The sequence below is a fragment of the Syngnathoides biaculeatus genome, chromosome 3 (genome assembly GCF_019802595.1).
Source record: "Syngnathoides biaculeatus isolate LvHL_M chromosome 3, ASM1980259v1, whole genome shotgun sequence".
In the NCBI taxonomy this organism is placed as follows: Eukaryota; Metazoa; Chordata; class Actinopteri; order Syngnathiformes; family Syngnathidae; genus Syngnathoides; species Syngnathoides biaculeatus.
Genome location: NC_084642.1, coordinates 23564379 through 23590302, shown reverse-complemented (window position 1 = coordinate 23590302; position 25924 = coordinate 23564379). Strand labels below are relative to the sequence as shown.

General features: G+C 39.5%; 1 protein-coding gene, 1 long non-coding RNA gene and 1 other non-coding gene across 5 annotated transcripts in view; all 3 read right to left on the bottom strand.

The window, feature by feature from the left end:
* Positions 1-2386: 2386 nt before the first annotated feature.
* LOC133497911 (uncharacterized) lies at positions 2387-5149 on the bottom strand. Its single transcript, XR_009794143.1, has 4 exons — positions 4725-5149; positions 4175-4277; positions 3676-3760; positions 2387-2965 (listed from the first exon to the last, which is right to left on the bottom strand). It is a non-coding gene; the product is annotated as an uncharacterized LOC133497911 (long non-coding RNA).
* On the bottom strand, positions 3907-4018 carry LOC133498700 (small nucleolar RNA SNORD67). The gene has a single exon (XR_009794447.1). It is a non-coding gene; the product is annotated as a small nucleolar RNA SNORD67 (small nucleolar RNA).
* Positions 5150-6401: 1252 nt separating the features above from the next.
* The window catches only part of lrp4 (low density lipoprotein receptor-related protein 4), a 125461-nt gene continuing 105938 nt past the window's right edge, over positions 6402-25924 (bottom strand). For all 3 annotated transcript variants that reach the window (XM_061814897.1, XM_061814898.1, XM_061814899.1), the window contains 24 exons: positions 23624-23800; positions 23216-23341; positions 22740-22948; positions 22289-22370; positions 22050-22155; positions 21754-21955; positions 21403-21592; positions 20322-20453; positions 20076-20216; positions 19905-19991; positions 19655-19826; positions 19298-19460; positions 18356-18581; positions 15401-15704; positions 15082-15300; positions 14763-14897; positions 14408-14516; positions 13910-14054; positions 13595-13708; positions 13417-13516; positions 13217-13281; positions 13038-13125; positions 12780-12921; positions 6402-10570 (listed from right to left, as the gene is read on the bottom strand). In XM_061814897.1, the coding sequence (XP_061670881.1) occupies positions 10229-10570; positions 12780-12921; positions 13038-13125; positions 13217-13281; positions 13417-13516; positions 13595-13708; positions 13910-14054; positions 14408-14516; positions 14763-14897; positions 15082-15300; positions 15401-15704; positions 18356-18581; positions 19298-19460; positions 19655-19826; positions 19905-19991; positions 20076-20216; positions 20322-20453; positions 21403-21592; positions 21754-21955; positions 22050-22155; positions 22289-22370; positions 22740-22948; positions 23216-23341; positions 23624-23800 (3776 nt within the window). In that variant the 3' untranslated portion in view covers positions 6402-10228. The remainder of the gene's footprint in view (positions 10571-12779; positions 12922-13037; positions 13126-13216; positions 13282-13416; positions 13517-13594; positions 13709-13909; positions 14055-14407; positions 14517-14762; positions 14898-15081; positions 15301-15400; positions 15705-18355; positions 18582-19297; positions 19461-19654; positions 19827-19904; positions 19992-20075; positions 20217-20321; positions 20454-21402; positions 21593-21753; positions 21956-22049; positions 22156-22288; positions 22371-22739; positions 22949-23215; positions 23342-23623; positions 23801-25924) is intronic.

The window sequence follows — 25924 nt, the reverse complement described above, 5'->3', positions numbered from 1 at the left end:
ATTTCCGGTCCTGGGTTCTTTCATCACCTCAGGCCAGACCTGTTCACATCTGCCACTACAGGTCGCTGCACCATCTTATTCTGTCCCTCTTCCTGTTCCCTTGTGGGTTCCAGAAGGGGGCAACTGTTTTGAAATTGGTGTGAGGTAAACATCTAGAATCTCCCGCTCTATTGGCTGCTGACCTGTACGCCTGCCACAGATCCTGATTCCTGTTGAGTTTTGGCAAAAGCATTGTAGGATTCACCTCAGGTGGCCTTATGTATGATTTTTGTGGTGGTGAGGGGTTTTCTCTGATCTATATACTAAAACTGCCTTTGCCATGGAATTGAGGGTACATGCATATCATCAACTGATGGAGGTTTGCTGCCCCCCCCCCTTGCTCCAGATGAACCTTAACATCTATATCTACAACCACCAGTTTGTCAGCAACACTGCCAAGATAGATGAAGTTCTTCACCTGCACTAAATGCTTCACAATCTAGTGAGATGGGAGTATTTGATGTGTTCATGGTCCGTGTTTGACTAACAAGCAACTAATTATGTATTTTTTGCTCGAGAAAATGAAACAGTCATTTCCAAAAAAATATCGACTCATTTTGGCGCAATTGGTAAAAAATGAACTGCCTTTGGAACATGTTTTTTTTTTTAACGTGACGTCTGAGGAAGGACCCGCACTGCATTACCGTCTGCTCGTTCCATGTCAGTACTATAAAGTGGCAGTATTAGGTCACATTTGACATCATAGCTGTTGAGTGGAATCCTCTTAGCTCCAAAATGACAATTTTTCATGTCAAATGGCAGCTCGCTTTGGTTTTAAAGTTTTTCTTCAAGTTGCTGTCATGCATCGTTGCCACCACCAACATCCAGCACCAAAATTATATTAAATCGCCAAATAAATATGCTGAAAATCACAAATTTATTAGCGTGTCACCGATTGAAATGATACAAACATGACAGACAAATGCCACATCTTTACAAGCCTCATATAGCCAAGCAATCATTTTTGTCTGCGGCTTAATGTCTCAAAAGTGTCACGAATCACCACACCACCATTAACGTAGACACCCCCACTCATGGCACCTTCAATCACTGAGACTTTTACAATGATCGGCCCAATAATTTGGATTTTATACACGATGTGAGCATTTCCCTCTCCATATGCGTTCACTAGAGAAGAAGCTCAACGTTGCTTAATACCCCAAAAACTATTTTCCATCTTTCAAACCATCAAATATTGATGTGGACTTCTTTCCTTCTGCCCTCTTCAACCGCTGAAAATATCAGAACGGTAGTCCAAATTTTATGGATTTTATGGACGTTATGAATTTCTTTTTTCTCAAGCGTGGAATGGAAAATGCTTAGCATCCATAAAATTAAAAAAAATATGGGTCCTTTGGCAGACATGCAGTTGGATCTGCCAGACATTAAACAGCAGAATGAGAAATAAAACAATACAATAACACTTTTTTTTTTTTTTTAAATGTGTGAACATTGCAGAGAAAAGTGTTTAAGCGTTAAACTAAGTGCTTTTTGAGGGCATGTTAAGGCAGCTTCTCTGTGAAAAGCAGGACGCTGTAACATTCAGAGCATGTCACATTCCACTCTGCTAGATTTTGAAAAGAGCCTCCCTGACACTACGGTCGTCGGAACCCCGTGCAGCCAGGTCAATGTGACAGGAGGAGTGCTGCACTGTTCCAGCTATGTGACAGTGTGACGGACAACCAAGGTGATTGCTGCATTGGAGAAAAATGACAGCTGAACTGACAAAGACTGGAAAATCAGCCACTGAAACCTGCCGCCTATGGTTGAAGTCCCAATAAAACATGTCTGGCAACCTGGAAGAAACCACTTTGCCATGCTTTTCATGGATGAATGGGAGGTTTTGTAAAGCGCTTTCGCCACTCATGGTGTCATTATGTGACTAGTTTATGCAACATTAGCATTGTCAATTATTGATGCGTTATGTTCCCAATACGTTTTAACCTATTGAAATAGATGAATGCACGTCAAAATGGGTGGCACGTGGCTCAGCTGGAAAGCATTGGCCTCACAGTTCTGAGGTCCCAGGTTCAATCCCAGGCCTCCCTGTGCCTGCATGGGTTTTCTCCGGGCCCTCCGTTTCTCCCCAAATCTCAAAAACATGCTATATTAATTGGACACTCAAAATTGCCCCCAAGTGTGATTGTGAGCGCGACTGTTGTCTGTCTCCATGTTCCCTGCTATTGGCTGGCAACCAGTTCAGTTCAGGATGCACTCTGCCACATGCCTGGTGACAGCTGGGATAGGCTCCAGCATTCCCTGCGACCCTTTGTCCTCCTGCGGCCCTTTGTGAGGACAAACGACTAAGAGAATGGATGTTGAAATGTTTTATGTAAAACTAGGCCCAACAAGCAGGTGAACAATTTATCACATTTACTGTAGTTAGTGTATCTTGAACAAGGACCCAACCCTGGGAAAGATTTTCACTGTACATAGTTGACATGCTCACTCTCCTCAAGGAGACAGCCTTAGCAGTACATTTTTTGCAAATCTAGATAGATGTTGACACTTCCTTAAAGCAGCAAGTGCAGTCGAGTTCACATGTTATGCCTTTAGACACCAGTTTTTAGCAGATTAATAATGCTGAATTCAATTTTGGATAAAATACCACCACTCCTTTGCAATCAGGCTGGCTTCATGAAATATTGTTAAGGGTCCACCAGAACACTCACAAACGCCTGACCGTCCATTATGGCTTGTGTTTAACTGGCACCTTGTGGTAGATCATATAATTGCAGCAATTGCATGCTACGCTAGGGCGCAAGGCAGATAGATTATGGAAGACAAAAATCAGTTTGTCCAAATCTTTATTCACAGATAATTAAACGAATGGCTGTAATTAAACCAGCTACAGTGACTTCAAAAGACCCAAACTTGCTTTTGGTGCCTGGTCCTCTTGACTCCCTTTCAGCTTTAACATCACCACCTTGTAAAATAAAAGGAGAAAATGAAGACAAGCTAAGCAGCTGGCTGACAATAAAAACTGCAAATGGGTAAATACACTTAAGTTTGTCCGGTCAGGGAGGGTGTTAATTTGAACAGTTAGTTCATCATTAACTGCAGTTTAAAGATACTAAGCAATATGATAAATTATTTATCATTTGGCCTAGGGAATGTCTTTTGTCTGGAAAATAACGTAGTATTGAGCTTTTGGGTTTGCATGCATATATAGATATAGAGAGATATATATATAGAGATATATATATAGATATATATATATATATAGAGAGAGAGAGAGAGATATGGGAATTACAGTAGTTATTTTAAGAGGGCATGGAGTGTACATCATACCCAAATGAAAGTATTTACCATATTAAATGAAAGTATTTACCATATTAAACTGATCATGGCCATATCATACACATTTGAATCGGGCTGCCACTTTAATTACTTTTAGCAAACGGGAAGACACCACAAATTGTCATGAACATCACACCACTTCTATAACCAGAAGCAAAGATTAAAAGAAAACTCTTCATTGCCACACCCCAGTAGTCAAAATATTTGTCAAGTCACCACAAAACATTTAAAAGTTCATCTTGATTTGTGTGATGCTGAATGTGGCACACATTTTTATTTGGCTACTTTAACATTTAAAGGATGAAATCCATCAAAAAGTAACTCAATATCACAAACCTCATAAACCACGTTGGCCACAAGGCGAATATTCCTGCACCAACGAATTAAAATGCAGAAATGTGCCACCTCCTGACTCAAGACCCTATTAAAAAGACATACAAAATAGATACATCAAGTATAAGCAGTAGTCTGTAAAGGCCACAATACCAAATAATACAATTTGTATTTCCTGTGAATGATGTAAAATCTGCAAAAACAAAAAAAAAGGGGTAGGGTAAAACTGGGAGGTTTGAGTCAGATGGCCCCTGTGCACACTGTGTGTCTTCAGGCTGAGTCAGGTCAGAGCGTTGATGCCACTGCACCACACCCCAACTGATTAGTGCAACTCATCACTCTCAAGTCACTCCCGAGCTTGCTTGGGTTTAAAAAAAAAAAAAAATGCTTCAATTATTTCAACTGGAGAAGCGTGTATCCAAATAAAAGTTTCAATCGGACATTTAAAGACTATGTATTCTTGCTCCCAATATTGGAGTATTCATCCCGAGGAAAATCTTACCGTGCAATAATAAAAAAAAAAAAAAATCAAGCTCTTCCTTATGTTGTAGGTGGCTTCCATGTGATGCCGCGCTTGAAAGCTTTCAAAATTGTGGCACTAAAACCTTAACAGAAACACAAACACACAAAAACATAGTCATATGGAAATTAGTGTCCCAAAAAATATTCACTTCCAATAAAGAGTTAGCGAGCTACCTTCAGAATACAGTATATGCAAACATTTTTGAAACCACGTGGCTGTTGTAAACTAAAAAGAAATAATTAAGACTAATATTTTCGATCGATACATCAACCATTACAGGCATGCGGCAAGGCAAGCAAAACGACGAGCCTTAGATAATAGTCGACGAAAAAAAAATAAGAGGAAAATGGTCCGTTTTACCCTGTAAATATGATGAAGCTAGCAAAAGAAAACTAATGCTAATGCTAAGCTATGTGAAGCCATCATCGAACAAGCATTGGTCAGAGTCCTGAAATAGTTCAAGCCAAAATGTCTATCTCGCCATTTTTTAAAGCAACGTTGTCTCAAAAAAAGAAAAGAAAAAACGTACCGAAACGTTAAGTGGTAAGAAAGAGACTTTGTCCAACTTTTGAGTCGTCGATTACAACTCAACGTATCCGCCACATTTTTGAACTCGTCAGGATGAAGAGGATTAGGACAGACGGGAACAATAGTTAGAAAGAACACGCCCCTTTCGAGCTGCGTGCCTAAGGTGACGCCAACTTTTACAAGAAGGCTCAAGCTAAATTCTCATCGCATTTTATGTGCGGACTGGTCGGTATTAATGCCGAAAGACCAACGATGCCGGCACGGTGTGCTGCACATCGTTGCGTGCAATGACGTCAAGGAAAGAGTGCACTGCTAAAAAAAAAAAAAAATTATCTATTTATTCCACACGCTTTGGCGTGGACGAAAAATTCAGAAAAATTGTTGAGAAATGTGCGAGCTATGACTTATTTTCAATTTCCACGTGTTGTGTTTCATATGAACATTGACCTTTCCAATATGGCAACTCCATAGGCACATCGAGTCGCCGGGTTACTTCACTAGTGTTAATGTTGTTGGACTGGCGCAATTGCTGACCATTATTGGTCACTTTTGTTCACGTGACTTCAAAGAAGAAGATCAAGAAACAACGTACAAGCGCTTTACTCGCCACACTGCTCTGTCATTGGTTGGTTTACCGGCAACTGTTTTTATTCGGTATCAAGAATATATCGCATATCGTCCATATGCGTTAACTAGACTGAAGTTGCTAATTTGCCCAGGTTATTTCCTTATTTTTTGCCATTTTGTTTGTCCAGATGTTGTCTTGTATACAGATGCATTTTATTTCGAGGAACCCTGAAAGACGACGCAGATTTCAAAACTAAAATATTACTGTACATTTAAATTACAGTTGGAAAGAAAAATATCCCAACATTTTATCAGTCAAAAAATAAAACATTGTGTAAAATTAGTAACTTATATATTTTGTTGGGTAAATTTCACACTCACAAATAAAAATGTCTAAAATCAACTCCAGTATTCAAATTATTCTTGGATGAAATCAATAACTATTTAAAGTCTCTTAAATTAATTCATAATCCGAAAGGTAAATAACAACTGATATACGTTCAGAACTATTTGAAACTGAGTAGCAAGAATCTATTTTGTCTTTATACTTTTAATTATATTTATTTTCCTTTTATGTATTTATATTGATCTGATGTAAGTGAATTGGATTGTTTGTACATTATAATGTTCAATGTTAAAAATATTAAACAACAACACACACGCAAAAAAAAAAAAAAAAAAAAAAAAACATGGCGTCCAGCAGATTATGAGCTTCATGGTGGGCTGCCTCTGGAAAATGTTGTCAATGAATGTGGGAGAGAATTTATGTCGGACCCCCCAAATGGTCATGTTCCCTTGATGATGCCACGTTTTTATTTCCTGCTGCCCACGCATATAGGTGGCCTTACTTGATACATTTTTTTTTACCCAGATAAGATAATAAATAAATCAATACAAAGCTGACCTACATGAATGAAAACGCATTACCATCACAATATTGATAATTTTAATAGTGATCTTTGTGAAACCTTAAACAGCCAAATTCTCATTTGATAAATGTAATTGTTGTGACTTGGTCAAGACAACAAAAGATAAAGTTTTTAATGAAAATGTTAAATGCTGCATACGATTTACCAAAGATGAGTGAGGCCAGAGTTTCATTGAAATGCAGTTTTATATTAAAAGATAGCAAAGGAATAATTCAGCATCACACGACACAGCTTGTTAGTACTGCCATGGAAATACAGTCTGCTCATATTTACACAACAAATGACAACCAAACAAATCATAAATACCTCTTATTGTTAACTTTACAACTATATGCGACCAGTATTTCATAAAGGAGGACTATTAAATAAATGTCATATTCCCTGTCATTTACAAGGCTTGGAAACAGTGGTTAAAATAATCCAACAAATGTGGAGGAGGGTGGGGTGGGTGGGTGGTGTTCTCCAGTGAGTAAAATTAATACACTTCTAATTACAGTCATGAAATCCCTTTGTACAAGACTATACAGCTCAATCAAAACAATATCTTCAACTGAAACGTTATATCTGTGAGATACAATTTATACAGTTATAGCATTGCTGCAGCAGACTTGGAGGGACTGTGAGCTGGGATGATGATAAATTGGGTCACTCTGTAAATTGGCTGGCTGTCAACCAACTGTCAGGGACGAGTTCTGTAGCTGCCAAGATCCTCTTTCATTGGCTTCAGTGCTTTGTCTAGCAGCAAAACAGCAAGTCGCTGAGCTTTTAGCAAATTCTTCAAAAATACATAAACATAGTTGTCCAAGTAGCAATATACTGGAGTCTTGCCATCGACACAGGTCAAAACATTTGAAAAGGTAAAGCAACACATGACAGCTGTAGGTTGAATCTTTTAAAGTCATATACTCTGCTGCTAAACTACAGCCCTCACTGGTCCATCTTGCACAGTGTTTCTAAATTACGCTACACTATCATTGCAGATACTGCAAGTGCACTTTTTTTATTTATTGCAGATTTGGAATTGCCCCAAAAATTTAATTAAATGGCAGATATTATTGTTTTGATTCACATTGTTATTTATGTGTCAATCTCCTTTTGTGTCATAAGAGAATTAATAAAAAAATTGCACAGGTTGGAAGATGTGCTAATATTAATGTATTCAACATAACATCGCCAAACACGATATTTAATCAAGTTCCGTTAAGAAAATGTGGTATTCTTATACCAAAACAACTTAGAATGTCTGTGTGTAATATCATGTTATAATGAAAATTAACAAACAAAAATTAGACATTGCTTTTAATGATGGTTCAACAGAATTATATATATATATTTTAAAATCCATGAAACAGGCCTGGACAAATAGGATGATACCCCTAGAAAAAGGACATGTTCAAACAAGGCAAGTCCTCTATTTAGCATTACAGCCATCTTCCAACCTACCATCAGTCAGGTGGCCCATTGAAAGGGTGAAAGGGACTCACTATGCTGTTTGGTGAAGTGGGGTGTACCACAGTAAACATAAACCATACAAAGGAAAGGAGAGAGCTTTCTCAGGAGATTCAAAAATAAAATGGACAAGCACATTAAAGACCATCTCCAAGCAGCTTGATTTTCCTGTGACTACAACGGCATTTGCTATTCCATGATTGTAAGAGATGCTGGACTGTAGCAAACCTCCCTGCATGTGGCTGCAGGAGGAAAAATCATGACAAATTGAAGACATGGCTATTGGGTTCAACACTCCCGTGACCCTTGTGAGGATAAGCAGCTCACATAATGGATGGATGAAGAGAAAGAGAATAAAAATGGTGACAAATTGGCGAACAACAACACCATCTGTCGTTTGATCCAAAGTGGGCTTCATGACAGACAACCACGCAGGATCCAAGTGTTGGTGGACACAGCCCCCCTCCCCCCAAAATAAAAAAAGTGAGACTGGAATCTGCCAAACTGCACGTTGACAAGCCACAAAGCTTCTGGAAGAAAAGACAAAACCTTGACTTTTTCGCCAGACACATCAGCTCTATGTTCACAGATGCAAAAATGAAGCATACCAAAAAAAAGAACTGTCCCAACTTAGCAAGCTGGAAGAGGGTTTATTATGCTCTGGGGCATCGTTTCCTCATCTGGCACAGGGTGTCTTCAATATGTGCACAGAACAATAAAATCTCAAGACTATCACGGTACTCTAGAGAGTTACATATGGACAAAGCATCCTTCAAATCTGAGACAATTGAACCAGTTTGTTCCAGTCCAGAGTGGCCAGAATACCCGCTAAAATAATTTGACTGCTGTAATTGCCTAAAAAGTTTGTGCAACAAACATTAAGGGGACCTTCACTTATGTCCAGCCCTATTTCATGTTTTTGTTTAAAAACAAAAAAAATTCTGCTTGAGCAATTCAAAAGCAATGTCTGATTTCAATGGCTAATTTTCATTAATGTTTCATGTAATGATTTTGTCAGATTCAGGTTATTCCTATGGCAACTGTAGGTTTTTCTTTCATTAAAAGAGGATTACCAATAACTTTATCCATGTGTGTGGATATATTGTAGATATAAACAGCACAGATCATATATTTTAGCAGCCTTACAAAATGATATCTGAGCAATTTCAGGTTTGGTACAGTGGTGCCGCTAGATGCATTTACAATAAAACGCTCTTGTGCTGGAAAAAAAACCTAATCGGCGAATTGAGATTTTTGTTGTAAAATTGTTCAAATCAAGAGGTTTGACATTACAACCATACCTGGAAGTGCTGCGAATATCGTTAAAGGAATTGCAGGGACAAATAACCAATGAAATGTTTTGTTAAAATGACGTTTTGTCAATATCTATGCCAGGCTTGCTGGGTATGACAAAGTAAAGGACCAACTTCCAAAGCATGTACTGCCACAAAAGACTTTCTGGTTTGACACACTCTATCTTTGTGTGCTTTTCCTTTAACTTGTCACACATTGTGTGTGTACAGACCCCTTTCAATTTTTCAGTTATATTGCGGCCTTTTTCTAAAATCATTTAAGTTCATTGTTTTGCTATTGACAGAAAAAAAATAATTGAAATTTATGTAATTTATTAAAAAGAAAAACTGAAGTATCACACAGCCATAATCGGAGCCTTTGCTGTGACACATATTAAACTTTTTTTTTTTTTTAAGTTAAGAATAGTGCCTGGATGAAGTATCTGGCACTTTGGCCGTTACATCACTGCAACTTCCTTAGATTAGTCTAAGGACGAGCAGTGGTTAAATTTCGACTTAAAGACCTTTTAGGCAGCATTTGCATAAATATACTTGTGCAATCAACTGAAGTTGCCCGCTAAATCTAAAAACATTACCACAAAGGGCTTCTACCGATTTGAAATGAAACAAATTTCAAATTGTGACACCTTTCCATTGATGTGTAAATGCAAGAAGAAGCATGGAGACTTGGCAAAGCCCCGCCCTTTGGCACTGTCATAAATATAACACTTGAATATCTGCTGCACAAAGCCCAACACAACACTCACTGTTCTGTGAAAGTCTGAAAGCCCACTTCGAAGGTACAAAAATCTTTCATAAATAGAGTTCATAAAGAGATGAGTGGTTTTAGGGCAACATAGTTACAAAGTCCTAGGAAGATGGTGATTCAGCAGAACCCAAGGAATCCCCTCAAAGCGGCGATGTGGTACAGAGAGACATGTCACAATGAGCGTCTGCATCCTTTTTGTGTTTCTATCTCTGGTCACTTCCTCCAAGAGTCCTTTACTGTTACATATTCCGGCATACTAATTAGTTTACCAGTTTGTTTACCATTTTAGCACAGTAGGCTATTATGAGGGCCCACGTATGTGTGCGTGTACAAGTAGGACGGAGCCCCAGTTTCAGATAAAGACTTCAGTTAGGAACTCGTTTGATATTGACTAAATATGCATCCGCGCTAGTACCTTGAATTGTCCATGTCTGTACCAGCTAAAAATACAGACGTTTTTGCAATTGAGGTTGATAGATATAAAGCACCAAGGCCGCCCTCACACTTCACTCTCAGTGGAGGGCTTGCGCAAGGACATCCAGCCGGTGTCTGGCAGGCTGTGCTGGGCGTGACGCTGAGGGGTGATGGCTGAAGGGGTCAGGGTGGTAATGGAGGAACATTCTGACACCTCCTCCTGAAGGAGTTGCTCCGTCTCGCCATCATCCAGTGAAGCGCTGCTTGCCTGCAGCGAAACGGTGTCTGTGCGCATGCAGGTGTGCAGGCCCCCTCGTGATGGCTTGATCTGTTTGAGATCGTCCCAGTAAAGCTCCTGCGTGGACAGAAGACACACACCCTCCACGATACGGATCTTCTCCTTAGCATAGCCTCCGTCCACAGCACCCTGGACAATGAATGAAATAATATTAGTTTCAGACAGACTGTGCGCCAGAAGGATGAAGGAGAGATCCAGATACAGACATGCTCACGTTTTTCCACAACTCCAAGAGCAAACCATTCAGTGTTATTTATTCATTATTCATTTTTACTATCCAGTGTTTTCATAATTTTATTTCTTTGCCAGTTTATGTTAATCAGGAATGCAACAAGCAATAATTAATTCAAAGCAAACAAAATACGCACAATTAAGACAAATCTTAGAGACCGAGAAAATATATTCCTCACCAAAGTTTGGTGGAACTTTTTCTAACTACATTTTGTTTTTTATTCTTAAAAAAAAAAAAACCCTCATCGTGAGGGTCTTTATACTTGCTGGTTGCTTCTCACGAAGTGGAAAATAAAAGACTGATCCAAAGTGATGAAAAAATGCAAAGTATGGAGAAATAAAGGATCTGCTTAGGATTCAAAACACACCACCTCATCTGTGAAGCATGGCATGGGCTTGCATGGCCTTTTTTGGAACAGGCTCATTAGACTTTATTGATTATGTTAGTCAAGATGGTAGGAGAAAAATGTATTCTGACGTCTACTAAACCATTTTGTCTGGCAATTCACAGAAAAATGCATCCAAACGAATCAAGAGAATCTTCACTATGCAACGGCAATGATTCAAAAGACAGTGCCAATGCAACAAAGGACTACATCAGAGAGAAAAGTGGATTGGCCAAGTCAATCAGCACAAAAACAATAGAGATGGGTATTAAAATCTTTGTGTGATATTTTATGGGCAAGACTTTCCACCTTTTGTTTTACATTGTTGATATTTGAATTGAACTTAATCAAAACAGCAGTTTGTTTGGAAATGGACTGAGAAATACCAAATCAATGACTATTAGTGCCACTAGGGTTAAATCCATAGTCTGAGACCAAGCAATTTTGCAAGTGATTTGGAAAGACTTTCCTCCTGTGCATCAAGATGTCCCATTGAAATAAACCAGAAACACCAGCAAATATTATTTAAAAATAAACTCGTGTTTTTCCTCTGTACTGGTTAAAAAACTGTATCAACACCGTAGAAATTAGTAAACATAATATGTAAATGACAAGATCAGAGAGTGGTTTTTTTTTTGCAGGGGGGGAGGGGGGCAGACAATATTATCAACAACGAATGCAAACTTAATACATCGTCCAAAAACCAAATAGATCTCTGGAGTCTATCACTCCTACTTCCACAAACATTATAATCCTGTAGTTTTGATCATAAGATACTAACACAAAGTTAGGGATATTTGGCTTTAAGGTGAAATTTCGGTGTTAACCTAAAATGTCAAATATCCTTCACACGTGATCTTAATTTGACCTTCTCCAAACCTTTAATGTTGATGAGTTTCGATGTTCCAGTACTTTTTTCCACAATTTGCTGTTCTCTAACAAGGATCTGAATGGCAACATTCACAGTAAATGTTTGTATCAACCATGAAATCGGTGTTTAAATAGTCAACTTCTTCATGCTGTTCACATTTGAATGGCCAAAATGTGCACTTCCTTAAAAAAAATTCAAGGATCAAACACCTGTTGGGAATATTGCAGGTCAGCAAGTTTTACAAAAAAGTACTGAAACTGTTGGACATCTGCATTCAAAAGTTTAGAGAAGGTCAAATTGAGTTCACCTGTAAAATTTATAGTGCAGTTTTGGTTTATTCTTATGATCCGTTATCTGTTGTGAATAGTACATGATTTTTTTTTTTTAAAACATCTGAAGCAGTTTTATTGTTATTTTAGAAATGTTAATAAACTGGACAAGACCATACAACCACCTAAAACGAATCTCTACACTCAATTTAGCAAGCACCTAAAAATGAATCAGACATCACAAAAAGGCTCTGACAACCAGTTTTCCGGAATCTAGTAGAAAAGAAGAAAAACAAAGCAAGCACAGGAAGAAAAGACAGCTTGATCATGCAGTGTAACTACCTCTGCACAGCACATTCAGGGTCAAAAAATAAAGGGGGAGAGGGAGTTGTAGGGATGAGAGAGCTGCAGGGAGTAAAAGAGGTGAGAAAAGATGAGTGTAGGGAAGCAGCTTTTCAAGATATATGGCCTCTAAAATTAATTGATCTAGTTGTTAAAAAAATCTAAGCGATCAAACCTAAAGTTCACTTGGTGGAAAAACTTCTATATGATAATATTCCCTTGGCCGGTTCATTTATTACCTCTTTCTTATATCGAAGTTGATTATATATCGGAGGCTTCTGGGAGGCCTCAATCTTGACCTCCTGTGTGGAAGTCCGGTATGAAGGGTTACTGTAGGTCAGGTTGCTAACTCCTGGATCAGCAAACTTTGACTTTTTATGTCTGTTGGTCAGATATACAACATAAGGAAGTTGTGTTTTAGATATGATCCAAATCTTACTGTTCAGTGTATGACTTCAGTTCAGTATACAAACATGTTAGCCAATGCGGGGACTCACCTGTAAATAATCAAAGCAACAATGAGAATAAGAATAGCCAGTATAGTTAAAACTCCCCCAATCACGTAACTGACATGCAGTCCTTCGCCTGTAACATAAAGAACATGTTAACTGGTCACATATCATATGCTTGACTTATCAAGAACAACCACATCAAAAAGCATATGCTGAATACTGACCCTGGGGAGCAGTAACAACATTACTCTGTAAGCATCCTTCTACGTTTAGGTTCTTGTCAGTGCAGCTGTGAACAAAAGTATGAATACAGCTTGAGAAAGCAAATGCAACATTTTGTGTCTTTTTAATCTCGAACATTGGTAATGCAATGTCACCTAAGGTCAAAAGCAAGATGGAATTAAAATACAGTATGTGGACATACTTGACCACTGGGGGTCCTCTTTGGGAGGTTTCTGTTGGAGCTTTAGGGAGAGGGGTGCTGCTGGTTTCTCTGCTGGGAGAAGTAGGGATGTAGCCTGCAACTTATAAAAGACAGCCAAGTCATACACACATCATGGTAAAATATCCAAACTTTGACCATAAAATCATTCCCCACTCACTGGTTGAGCATGGTCTGCCGTCTGGCTCATCTGGGCATGCACAAAGAAAACTGTTGGTCTTGGCAAAGCATAGGTGAGTACAGCCTCCATTGTTTACCCCACAGAGGTTGGTACCTGAAGAAAGAGGCGGGGATGTTTCAAACAAGAGGAAACAATATACTGGTGGTTTGTTTACAGGTGCTATTTTAAATTTGGGACACAGTGAGGTCTGGAAACCACCTGACCTAACATTTAAGCTCCTATGCACTCGTAGTAGAACTTTGCTTTTGCTCCACTTGGACAAACTAAGTCTTCTGCCAGGTTAACATCTCTTACCTGTCTGCCTGCTAGGTGATACCACGATAATGTCCATAAGGCCCTCAACATTGGCCAGGACAGTTTCCTTGTTACGGCCAGTGTGTTTGTCCACCCGCTGGATGGACTTAGTCTGCCAGTCAGTCCAATAGATCCAGCGGTCTTGCTGCGAGAGTCGGGAGAAAGGGGTTAGAAGGGAGGACACCGGCTTCAACTGGGGAAACGAAGGGAGAAGAAAGGAAAGGAAAACACAGACAAGGAGAGGGGGAATGGGAGGAATAAAGGGAGGGGATAGGAAGAAGGAAGGAAGAAAAATGAGGGTCCGAGTGGAAGGGAAGTAGAAGAAATGGTCACGTCGAATGAGCCAAATATGAACTGGAAGACGAGCGGATGACCGGTGACCAGAGTTACACGGTGAGCTGACACAGGAGAGAGCAGGTGAGTGACAGAGGCAGCCATGAGGAAAGGTCAGTCCAGTGATTGACAGTTGAGGAGCACAGAGGTTGGGGGAAGGGGTACCTGCGTTAGGGCAAAGGGGTGGGACACTGGGCTAACGAGGATCTGACGGAGTTTCCCATTCAGGTCAGAACTCTCAATCCTGTCCAAGTGGGCATCAACCCAAAAAATCCTAGAAAAAAAAAGTTTCATGAGCACACTTTAAATGAATAGCAAGGCTACTATGATGTGATGCTTTATGAAGTGAAAGAGGACGGTGTAGAACAAAGAAAAGGATCATAAGGATTCAACAATTTTTTTTGTATTTGAATCATTCAAGTTACCCAAATTAGTATTTCTTCCATTTTTGATGCTTACATATTTACATTTCTCTGTGCAGACACAAAATTATTTTCTGAGAATAAAGGCTATAGCTGACCTCCGTGTGTCATAATCTAATGTGAGTCCATTGGGCCAACCCAGGTCAGTATTGATGAGAACTTTGCGGTCTGTGCCATCCAGGTGGGATCGCTCAATCTTTGCGATATGACCCCAATCGGTCCAGAATAGGAACCTACACAGGCAATGCTGAATTGGTGACATGAGAAGCAAAACAAGTGCAGCCATGGAATGTTCTTGATTTTTTTTTCCCCAAAGTATGGCTGGTATAAGAGGTATTATACAATATATTATTTGGATGGCTTTGTACTGTGTTAAATACAACTTTTTCCTTCTATTTAAGTTCAATCCTTGCTCACCCTTTGCTTGGAAACACCGCAATGGCTCTGGGTTCGTCCAAACTGTTATTGACAAGGACTTTGCGGCTGTTTCCATCTATACGTGCCACCTCAATGGTGTTTCGTCCGGTGTCAGTCCAATACATGTTTCTAGCCACCCAGTCCACAGCCAGCCCATCTGTGGTTTTCAGGCCCTGGCTGATTACAGTCTCCATGCCACTGCCATCAAGGTTTGAACGTCTGAAAGCACAAGTAAAATAACAAATAACCTATAAATTATATACGAGTATGCTTGATTATTAGAAAAAAAAAGATGATCAGAATGTCAGGCTGGTGGTACCTTATCACATCCAAGGTGACATCAGTGTAGTACAGTTTTCCATCTATACTGTCATAGTCTAGCGAAATAACATTGTGAAGCTCAGGCACAGGTACATGCACATCTGTGTGATCATTAGTGTCCAAGGAGATCCTCCGCACACTGACACGGTTTGAGAAGAGAAGAAAGGTCTCGGGGGAGTCGTCACATGATCTACCATCTCCCTTGAGCAGGATGCCAGTGGGACAAGCACAAGAAGTACTATTGGGACGAGGCAGGCACAGGTGAGTGCAGCCACCATTCCTCCTGCCACATTTATTGAATCCTGACGGGGACAACGGAGGGAGAAAATTGTGTCAAGAAGAGAAAATGATGTTTCATGCCAAAAATTTATCTGGCACCCATTTGAATGACATTTACAAAAGCAAGACCCTAAACGCACTAGGTCAAGGTTCATGCTGCCCATTCATCATCTCGCCAAAGGCTTATTGTAACAGGATGTGGCGAAGCGAATACTGCCCACGTTCGCCACGTTGGCGAATCAAAATGGCCTGCATCAAAACGCAAATGCTTCCTGATAAAACCTAAAGTGAACACACTCGCTCTGCTGTGTGTGAACGGTGTTAATGGCTGATAGTTCTTGAGGATTATCAAGCAACAGGTGAGTCTATTTAACACTTTTACTGTTTACTGATTAATGAACAATTAGCAAGCAAGCAAGCAAATTTATTTGTATAGCACACTTCATACACGAGGTAATTCAATGTGCTTTACATGATTAAAGGAATTAGAAAATTTGAAAAGAGATAAAACATTTAAAATGGGATAAAAACAATAAAAATGACAAAATATTTTAAAAAAGACAGTTAAACCGCATACAGTGCAAGTAATATGAAGTGGATATATTCTAAAAAGCATGAGAAAAAAAGTTTTCAAACTGGATTAAAAAATATTCAAACTTGGGGCTGACCTCACCTCCGTTGGCAACTTATTCCATTTGTGTGCAGCATAACAGCTAAATGCTGCTTCACCAAGTTTGCTTGGGACTCTGCTATTTGACCAGAGTCAGTCGATCTCAGAGCTCTACTGGGTTTGTATTCCGTAAGCATTTCTTTCATGTATTCAGGACTTAAATTATTTAGTGATTTATAGACCAGTAGCAGAACTTTAAAATCTATTCTAAAGCTGATTGGAAGTCAGTGCAAGGACTTTACAATTGGAGTTATATGCTCTGACCGCTTTGTTTTGGTCAGAAAGCGAGCTGCAGCACTCTAAATGAGCTGCAGCTGTTTAATACTTGTTTTTTTTTTTTTTGGGAGTCCAGTCGGAAGACCATTACAGTAGTTAAGTCTACTTGAGATAAAAGCATGGATGAGGTTGTCCTGGTCTGCTTGACACATACAAGACTTCACTCTAGATATGTTCTTCAGATGGTAGAAGGCAGTTTTTGTGATTGATTTGGTATGATTGTTGAAAGTCAGGTTGGAATCAATCAGAACACCAAAGTTTCGGACTTAGTCTTTGATTGTCAAAGATAGAGTGTCCAGGTGTTTACTGACAGCAATTCTCTTTTTTTTCAAAAACAATTGTCTCAGTTTTGCCGTGATTTAGTTGAAGAAAATTTTGGCTCATCCAGTTATTTATCTGATTTAGACAGTGACAATATCTCAATTGAACTGTAGTCATCTGGAGACACTGCTAAATATAATTAACTCATATAGTTTACCACTACAACCATTTCTATACTCACATCTGAGTGATGAAAATTGTCAGGCTTTACTTTATCTATATACTCGGCTGACACTGAGCAGTCCTACTGCTACTGGCAAGAACATTCTTATACAGTATTACTTTTTTACAAGGCATGAAGTTAAATCAATAAATCAATATTCTACTGTGATTGAAGGCTTCTCTTTTTACAATTCGTTAGTAAAAATAAATTTGTTCTTCATATCAATTCATTACGACATTTACACCAGGCCTACAGACAAGAGTTATTTGTTTTCTCTATCCAATGTTGTGTTGGCCATCATATAGAATAATTGATTTCTTCTTGATTGAATAATGCCAAAGTTAAACCACCACCCCCCCAAAAAATCACATGCTAAATCACAATTGCAAATTTTTGTTTAAAGAGGAAATCCAGTGCTTTGCATGAACAGTGTATCTAATAGGTCACGTAATATGTACCCTATTTTGACAATGTGATGTCAAATCCTCTCTCATTTAATAGTGTTTTGAGAAGATTTTTATCGACAATTACGAATTTTCAGGGGTGCTGCCATTTTTGCAAGTCACATGACCTACATGCGTGTATGTAACGTGTACCATAGCATTCCAAACGCTGGATTACATGGGACACCGTTTATGCCCAGCACAGATTCCTCGGATTTATCCTCATCTGATGAAGAAATAGCAGTATCGTTTGAAGAAACATAGAAACCCCCCGTTGCAATTAAGAGCATTTTCCCATACCGTTCCTGATTGATCTGTATAATTATAATAGGGGCCCACATCGTTGAAGCTTATCGGCAACTCTGCTAGGTGGACATAAATATTGACGATGCCTTCCAAATGTGTTCATTATTTGGGGAGAGAGCTAGACCACAACAGATCCGAACAACCCCATCAAATCTTCAAGCACTAGAAACGAGATTGTGATCCAGGCCCTCTTCTTCCCAACACCAGTTCCCTTTTTACCTCATCCATGTTGGTCTTGATGATTGAACAAAACATCCAGACATACTCAAAATGTTGTAGAAAGCCTTCACAGAGAAGAGAGGAGTTTGGAGTGGAGTTGTATGGATAATGGCCAGTTCTCCCAAAATGTTTGAACTAAGTAATGATTACTAATATATATATATATATATATATATATATATATATATATATATATATATATATACACACACACACACACACACACACACACACACACACCTTGCTCTTAAATGTGTTCCAAAACTCGGGACTCACCCAGAGCTCTGTTTCTATCCACGGCCTGAATGTCCATCAGTCCCGGCAGGTTGGCACGTACAGTTATGGTGTTGGCACCAGAATTTTTGTCTGCCCGCTGGATGCTCCGGCTCTGCCAGTCAGTCCAATAGATGTGCGATCCCAAAAGAGTTAGACCGTACGGGTGCTGGACAGGCGTGACGAGGGTGTGGCGGTTTTGGCCGTTTAGATCGGCTGCCTCAATGCGCTGTGGAGGATCAAAGGGGAAATAGCATGCTTTCAGTTAAGATACAACTGGTTTTCTGCATTTTTTTTAATTGTCTTTTCAACTGATTTAAGACAATTTTGTGTCGCTGAATCTGAAAATGACATCCATTTCTATTGTTCAGGTCAGGTTTTTATGCAAGCTTCTGAACTTTACTTATTAGCAAATAGTAGATATTGATAAAAGTAAGTACCTGTAAATGAAATGCTGTCATTATTGTTCAATATTAAATACACAAATCTCTTTTCATTTGAACCACTAACCACTGAAGTAAAATTACCTGTAGATGTAAGCAAAAATATGTAGCCGTCCGTAGTTCAAAAGGTTGACCTGATTGAGCAAAACCAATGTGATATTTGGATTCAGCACATTAAAATTGTCCTGAATCAGCTAAAACAACAAATATAATTTGTAATTGATGCAAATATTTTGTTAAACTCCCTGTAGTTGTGTCGTTTTACCAAGTACAGTATTCTGTACTAACGTTTTTGATGGGGAAACAAACTATCTTGGCAAAGCCATTATTCATTACTAACGAGATACAGCTGGAATAAGAAATGATTATGAAAAAAAATTAATTAAATTCAAATGGATCGCCAAGCATCTGCACAGAAAATGACTGAGTGACTGCACAAGCACAACAAACTTCAGTCCAAATTGGATCAGCGCTGGCCTTTGCTGCAAAGGTCAACCCTCACCTCAGTATGAGCATCAGCCCACAATAGTTGTGAGCCAGCCATATCTATAGCGAGACCATTGGGCCATCCCAGGTTGTTATTGATGAGGATCACTCGTTCTGACCCATCCATTGCTGACCGCTCCAGCTTAGCATGTTCTCCCCAGTCGGACCAGTACATATAACTGTAAGAGAGCCACAGACGGGTTAAGTCATGACGTAAACTCAGAAAACTAAAACAAGGTGTATCTTGAGGTGCTTGGTCATAGTAATCATAAAGTTGACGGTGATCTTTCCATATACTGTATACTGTACTGTATTTCACCGTATTTGGGGATCAAATATGCAACTAAAAACCTGGACGGTTTGGCAGGCTCACCCCATTTCGTGATAAAGGGCAATGGCACGAGGGCTGTCCAGGTTTTTCCACACCAGAACCTTCCTCATGGAACCATCCAGATTGGCAACTTCTATCCGGTTGGTTCCTGTATCGGTCCAGTATATCTTTCGGCCGACTGCATCTACTGCCAGGCCATCAGTTGTCATCAATCCTGCAAGGAGAGTGGATGGATCTCATCACATTGTAATTCACTGGAGCAAAACAAGTTCTCGACAGACATCTTCCACACCTGTAGAAATTACATCTTCATCAGCAGTCCCATTGATGTTGGCTCTGCTGATTTTTTTAAGTGTACTGTCTGACCAATACACTTTTCCTGCAGAAGATGCAACATAATTGTCAGCTACCTTTATGAAATGTGAGCTCAGCTCCCAACGTTTGATTTCTGCAACACACAAACCATCTTGCGGGTCGACTCCGATAGCAATCGTGTTTTTCATGGAACTGTTGACAGCAAGAACCACATCAGCAAAGTAAGGAATGTCCAAAGACACCATTCTAATGTCTGTCCTCCGTGCAAATATAAGGAAGCTGTTCATCCCTGCATAAAAATTGGGTATGGAAAAAATGGATCTTGTTTATTAAATATTTCAAAACCCGTACTAGGTAAGAGAATGCTGCTTGTGTGTCAAAATAGTTTTCATACCAGGTGTGCAGGTTTTTCCATCCGCTTGAAGGTTTATGCCAGTGGGACATGAACAACTGTAGGCTTTGGGAGCGGGGGCCAGGAGACAGAGGTCACTACAGCCTCCATTATTCACTGCACATGGGTTGTGTACTACAGGTGAACAAACAAAAACAAGACTGCTCACAAACTGTGCTCCTTTCTAGGTCACCTGACAGGGAATCATTGAGAAGGTTGTGTCTTGTTTTAGGGGCACCAGAAACAGCTTTTTGATAAGGACAGCAAACTTTTCAGAAATATAGAAGAACATTGAATATTAGACTAAAACGGTTCAATTAGATTAACATATTAAGGTTCATAATCCACTGACCAAGTCTGAGTTCCACCTTTTAGTCCTTAATGTACAAACACAAAATTAAGCTATGGTATCATTTTATTTTTTCTTTTGTTTAGTGTTCAACAGGACACACAGTACATGGTTGCACTCACAGCACATACCTGTATGAATTTGAAGTAAAACAACAACATGGAGGACAATGTGTTTTAATACACATCAGGTATAAAATGTATGCCACTGCACATTTTCTCAATCCAGCAATCTATTATAACAAAACAGCAGAAAATAAGCACACAACTAAATTTTACATCCACAGTATAACATTTATCACTTCATGATCAGAGCCACCAAGTAAATGGGTAACCTCCCTGGTGAGGAAAGAAAAGTGTCAACGTGTAGTCGAATAGGGCTGAATGCATTCCTGCCCAAATAGAACACCAAGGGAACAAAAAAAATGTTGAGGTAGGTTTGTTGCATGACAGCCCCACAGGTCCTTTCCATTATTCAGCAACAGGATAAAAGAAGTTAGCCACACTCTAAATTTAAAGCAGATTTGCCAATATTTTTTTTTCACGAGCAAGCTTTGAGTGACAGGGACATTGACGTGAAACAAGTTGCTTCAAGCAATGGCTGATAAGACAATATTCATCACACTACATTTGTAGGCTAAATATAAGATTGTTGACTTCCTGTGTCACAAATGCAATGCACCATTCCGAAGGACTCATCACTTTCTCTCAGATATGGACCCATACACGCACACACCTGTTTCCCGGTGTCTCTGGAACAAGTGGATATCCATGAGGTTCTCCAGATTTTCCGCAAGCGTGTACCGTCCCAAGCCAGTGAGCTTGTTAGCACTCTGGATGCTCTTAGACTGCCAATCTGTCCAGTATAGCATGTCTTCATGTACAGTGAGGCCAAAGGGGTGAGGGAGCTGACTGCCAATCAAAACCTGGATAGGATGGGTATGTAAGACTACAAACATCCAACCTAATCTAATCCTATCTAAAATTAACATTCAAGCAAACAAAACTACATTCAGATTTTTTTCAATGAAAGTCATATTTACTTTATACCTCTGCGGATTCAAAAACTACCGAAAGTCTCTCTAACCTGTCGGTCAGAACCATCAAAGTTTCCGTATTCAATTGTCTTCATGCCAGCATCTGCCCAGTACAGCCGTTTAGTCTCATAGTCAATAGCAAGTCCATTGGGCCATGTCAAGTTGGAAGAGATGATGACTATGCGACTCGAAGCGTCCATGCCTGAACGTTCAATCTTTGGGTTGGCACCCCAGTCAGTCCAGTACATGAAACTGTGGTAAAAAAAAAAAAAAAAAAAAAAAAAAGATAGACATTTATGAAATGCAGAAATTCTTTCACATGATTAGCATTTCTTCTTCATCTCACCCTCCAACTGGGTCAACAACAATGTCCCTGGGCCGGTCAAGGTTCTCCCATATAAGCACAGTCCGCATGCTGCCGTCTGCATTCGAAACCTCAATACGATCTGTACCTGTGTCGCAAAACATTACATGACTTAATATAATCGTGCCAATTCTAAATGTTCATAGCATACTGTAAAACTAATATGCTCAATAACTACATTTTATACTAAATTTAATCTTATTCCAAACTAGTTTGATTACCAGCATCGGTCCAATAGAGTTTGTTGGTCACCCAGTCAATAGCCAAACCTGCGGGACTCTCCAGACTGGTGTCCACCACCACCTGCAGGAATAAAGTAAATCCAAATTTTAAGATCATTTATGAGGGTCAGGACCTGGAGCCTTCATTATAGTTTATGACTGGATTCGGGAGATAAAGACATACAGTATACATAAAATGTGTTGACTTAGTAAAAATGCTGCAACCCTTTTCTGTTATTTTGAGTTGTAAGTTTTTAGTGAACGAACTGTCTCTATTTTCCAGGGGCTTTCGTTATGCTAAAAAGTACTGTACATCAAGACAAAATGTCGCTTCTCTATCTCTAGGTGGCACTATAGCACAAGACAAAAAATGTTCTCCCTCACTGGAATTTGACACTGAATGACAAACGGAGAATCACAATTCTACAATTCTAGAATGACTTTCATTCACCTCCTGCTTGCTGCCATTCCACAGCGCTCTGTTGATGGAGTCCGTGGTAACATCAGTCCAGTAGATGTAGCCATCTCTGGCATCCCAGTCCAGTGCCACAGCATTGCGCACATCTGCCAGAGGGATGACATCATCCGACATATCCTCTGTGTCAAAGCTGATTCGTCGGATGTCCGTCCTTCGGGCAAAAAGCAGGAACTTGTCAAGACCTGATTAAAGACCAAAGGTCTTCTGTCAGTCTTCTATTTTTATCAGCAGGTCAACAATAAATACAAAAAAAAAAAAAAAAAAACACCACCACAACACACTGGCATACAAGAAATGTACACAGCTCATAAATTATCATACTTATTGGACAACAATAATTAACACACTCTTAAGTGAGAAATACCATTTAATTAAAAATTAAATTGTTCAATCTCGTTATGAGCCACACAAGTGCAAAATTAGAAGTATAAGAGGACTGAAGAACTCACTATTAGCACAATTGCTGTGGTCCATCTTCTTAAAGCCAGTCGGACAAGCACAGGTGTACGTCTTGTTGCCAGGGAGGCATAGGTGGCTGCAGCCTCCATTGTTGGCACCACAGCGGTTCTTGCCTCCTACAAAGAAGTCAAACACATGGCAAAAAAAAAAAAAGGAAAGCATACTTAAAATCAAATCTATATAGCACCTTTTCTATGCACATTTCACACAATTATATTACAATGCATTTCAAAGGAAAGATATAAAAAAAGGGTTGAGAGACTTTGGGAAAACAAAGACACAAATGAGCAGGTTGATTAGGTTTCTAAACTCCAAACAATTATAACAATCGCAGAAGAACTAGTTAATTATATACAAAGCTAAATTTAGCATCCAACATAAAAAAATTGTGTCCTGACCTTCAGGTTGCCTCTGGGGGTGCAAGGTGTGTATATCCATGGGAAAGTGTAGTTTGTTCCGGATAATCTCTTGGTTTTTGCCAGTAAATTTATTGGCACTGTTAATGCTCTTGGTGTGCCAGTCTGTCCAATAGAGGCTGTCCTCAAACACAGTTATGGCAAATGGATGAGGAAGGCCTAAGGATGAAAAGAGACAACTCAGAAACGATGAGATTTTAATGAGAACCTTTAAGACAGCAGACACTTCATGAAACACCCTTAAAATTACAAGACTTGATCTCTTCCACCAAAACTTTCATTTGCTGTCGTTAATTTGCTTAGAAAAAAAAAGAGGGACTCCATCAATATCTGGTATTTTACCACGTTGACAGGATCAGCAAATGTCTTTCAAACTCATTAAGTTCTAGAGTTATAAAATATATTTTAAATGGAATATTTTTGTAATCTGTACAATTAGAGTTTTCTTATTTAATACGCTGGCATGTGATGGTAGTACATTTAACTTAAGGCATGAGCAGTGACAAAAGAAAAAAAGCTCTTTTGATCTTTCCAATTTGGTCAGCTCCAGGTGTGTGGTTGGCTGTGTGTTTTCTGATCTTATCTGAACATGAGGGTGACAAATAATACACCCTCTTCTTAACAGAAAGCCACAGAGGCAACTATTTTTGTCATGGTCACCTTCTTCCATGTCATCGACACACACTTCTCGTGCCCTCTGCTCTTGTTCTTTCCGGGACAGCTGGAAGAGCAGCTGCAAGCCGACGGGGCATCAAGCACCGCACCAAGCCTTCACTATAATGTCCCCTTTAACCTCCATGTGGCACCTCTCACTGCTCACACCACAACTAAATCTGTCACACTCCCCACTGATCACTAATACACAGTAAGCAATGCTGCATTGCTTCCAGATGGGAATATATCCTCAAAGCCTCAGAGATGAAGGAAGCATCAGATTGAAAAAAGTTTTTTTTTTCCCCTTGAAAATGAAATGTCATATTTCAGCATTTCAGGCTGACCTTCCCACGAGGATACACTGTTCTGTTACTCTATTGTCTACTTCTTCAAGGATATATTGTGTCACATGCAGGAGCCAGTTCATTGTAAAAGAGACGTCTTTGCTGTGTAGCATATCTGCAGGCACATGTACTCTAAAATCAAGTTGACACACCCCAACACAACCCTCATCATATCCTCGCCCCCACCATCGGGTCCACAGGTTTGTAGGCTGGTAAAGGATTAAACTGCCACACCCGCCTACTATGCAGCTCCAGGAACTTGGCATACGTCCAGTTAAAGCACATATACACACGTAACGACTATAGGTGTAGGGGAGATACTCATTAACATTCCTTGGCACAGCACCCTGGGCATTAGGAATGAGCAGACACACATGCACGTCCCATTTGTCCTGTGTGTTGTCTGAGCAAACAGAGGCTCTGGAAAACGGACAGGGCCAATTACAGCCTTTTATCCTAAGAGCACACATCATTAAGGAGAGCTCACACGGACAATGGCTTGTGCACACAGACCTCCTTACACACACTTGAACAATCTTGAATGTCACTTTAAGGCGGATAAAAATTGAACACTAAAACAGGCATGCAAACTCCAAAGGAATGAAAAAGGTGACCAAAAAAGAAAAAATATTGTATAAAGTGTTGGGGGGCGGCATTCCTCTGGGCTCACACAGAGTATGTTTTTGATTTTAACATTACATTAATTTGGGAGACTCTCAAGAGTACAATAAGGCAAAATCAACACATTTTCTTCACACATAAAAACATTTATTGTTCCAACTAAAGTACATGTTGATGAACACATTTAGGATTCAAATTAAATTTGCATCCTTTCTTTGCGTTTTTGTTCTGGCCTCCAACTCGAGCCAGGCCAATCTCCACCTGCACCTGATGTTTGGTTAAAGCTGTGCCACTTGAATACCGTCGTCCTCTTTAAGCACTTTTATTCTGGAAAAGAACTGACTCAAACCGTTGGGTATTTCACATCATTTTGCACAATGTATTACCAAATTCAAAGGCTCATCCCAAATGCATTCTTCAGAAAAATATTAATTACAAAATTTTTCTTTTTTTATTGGCCGTTATTAAATTTGAAGTGAGTTCATTCTGTGTCTTGACACAATCCCCAACATCACTTTGTTGCTCAATGAAATTAACTTTAACATTCAGAAACTAATTGAATCTAGGTGCATTTCCTAATTAATATAGCATGTACTAGCGAATCAACTTGCCGCCAAAGTTACAAGTGCTTCGCAGTTCGACTCGGACCACAACCAGAGCCATG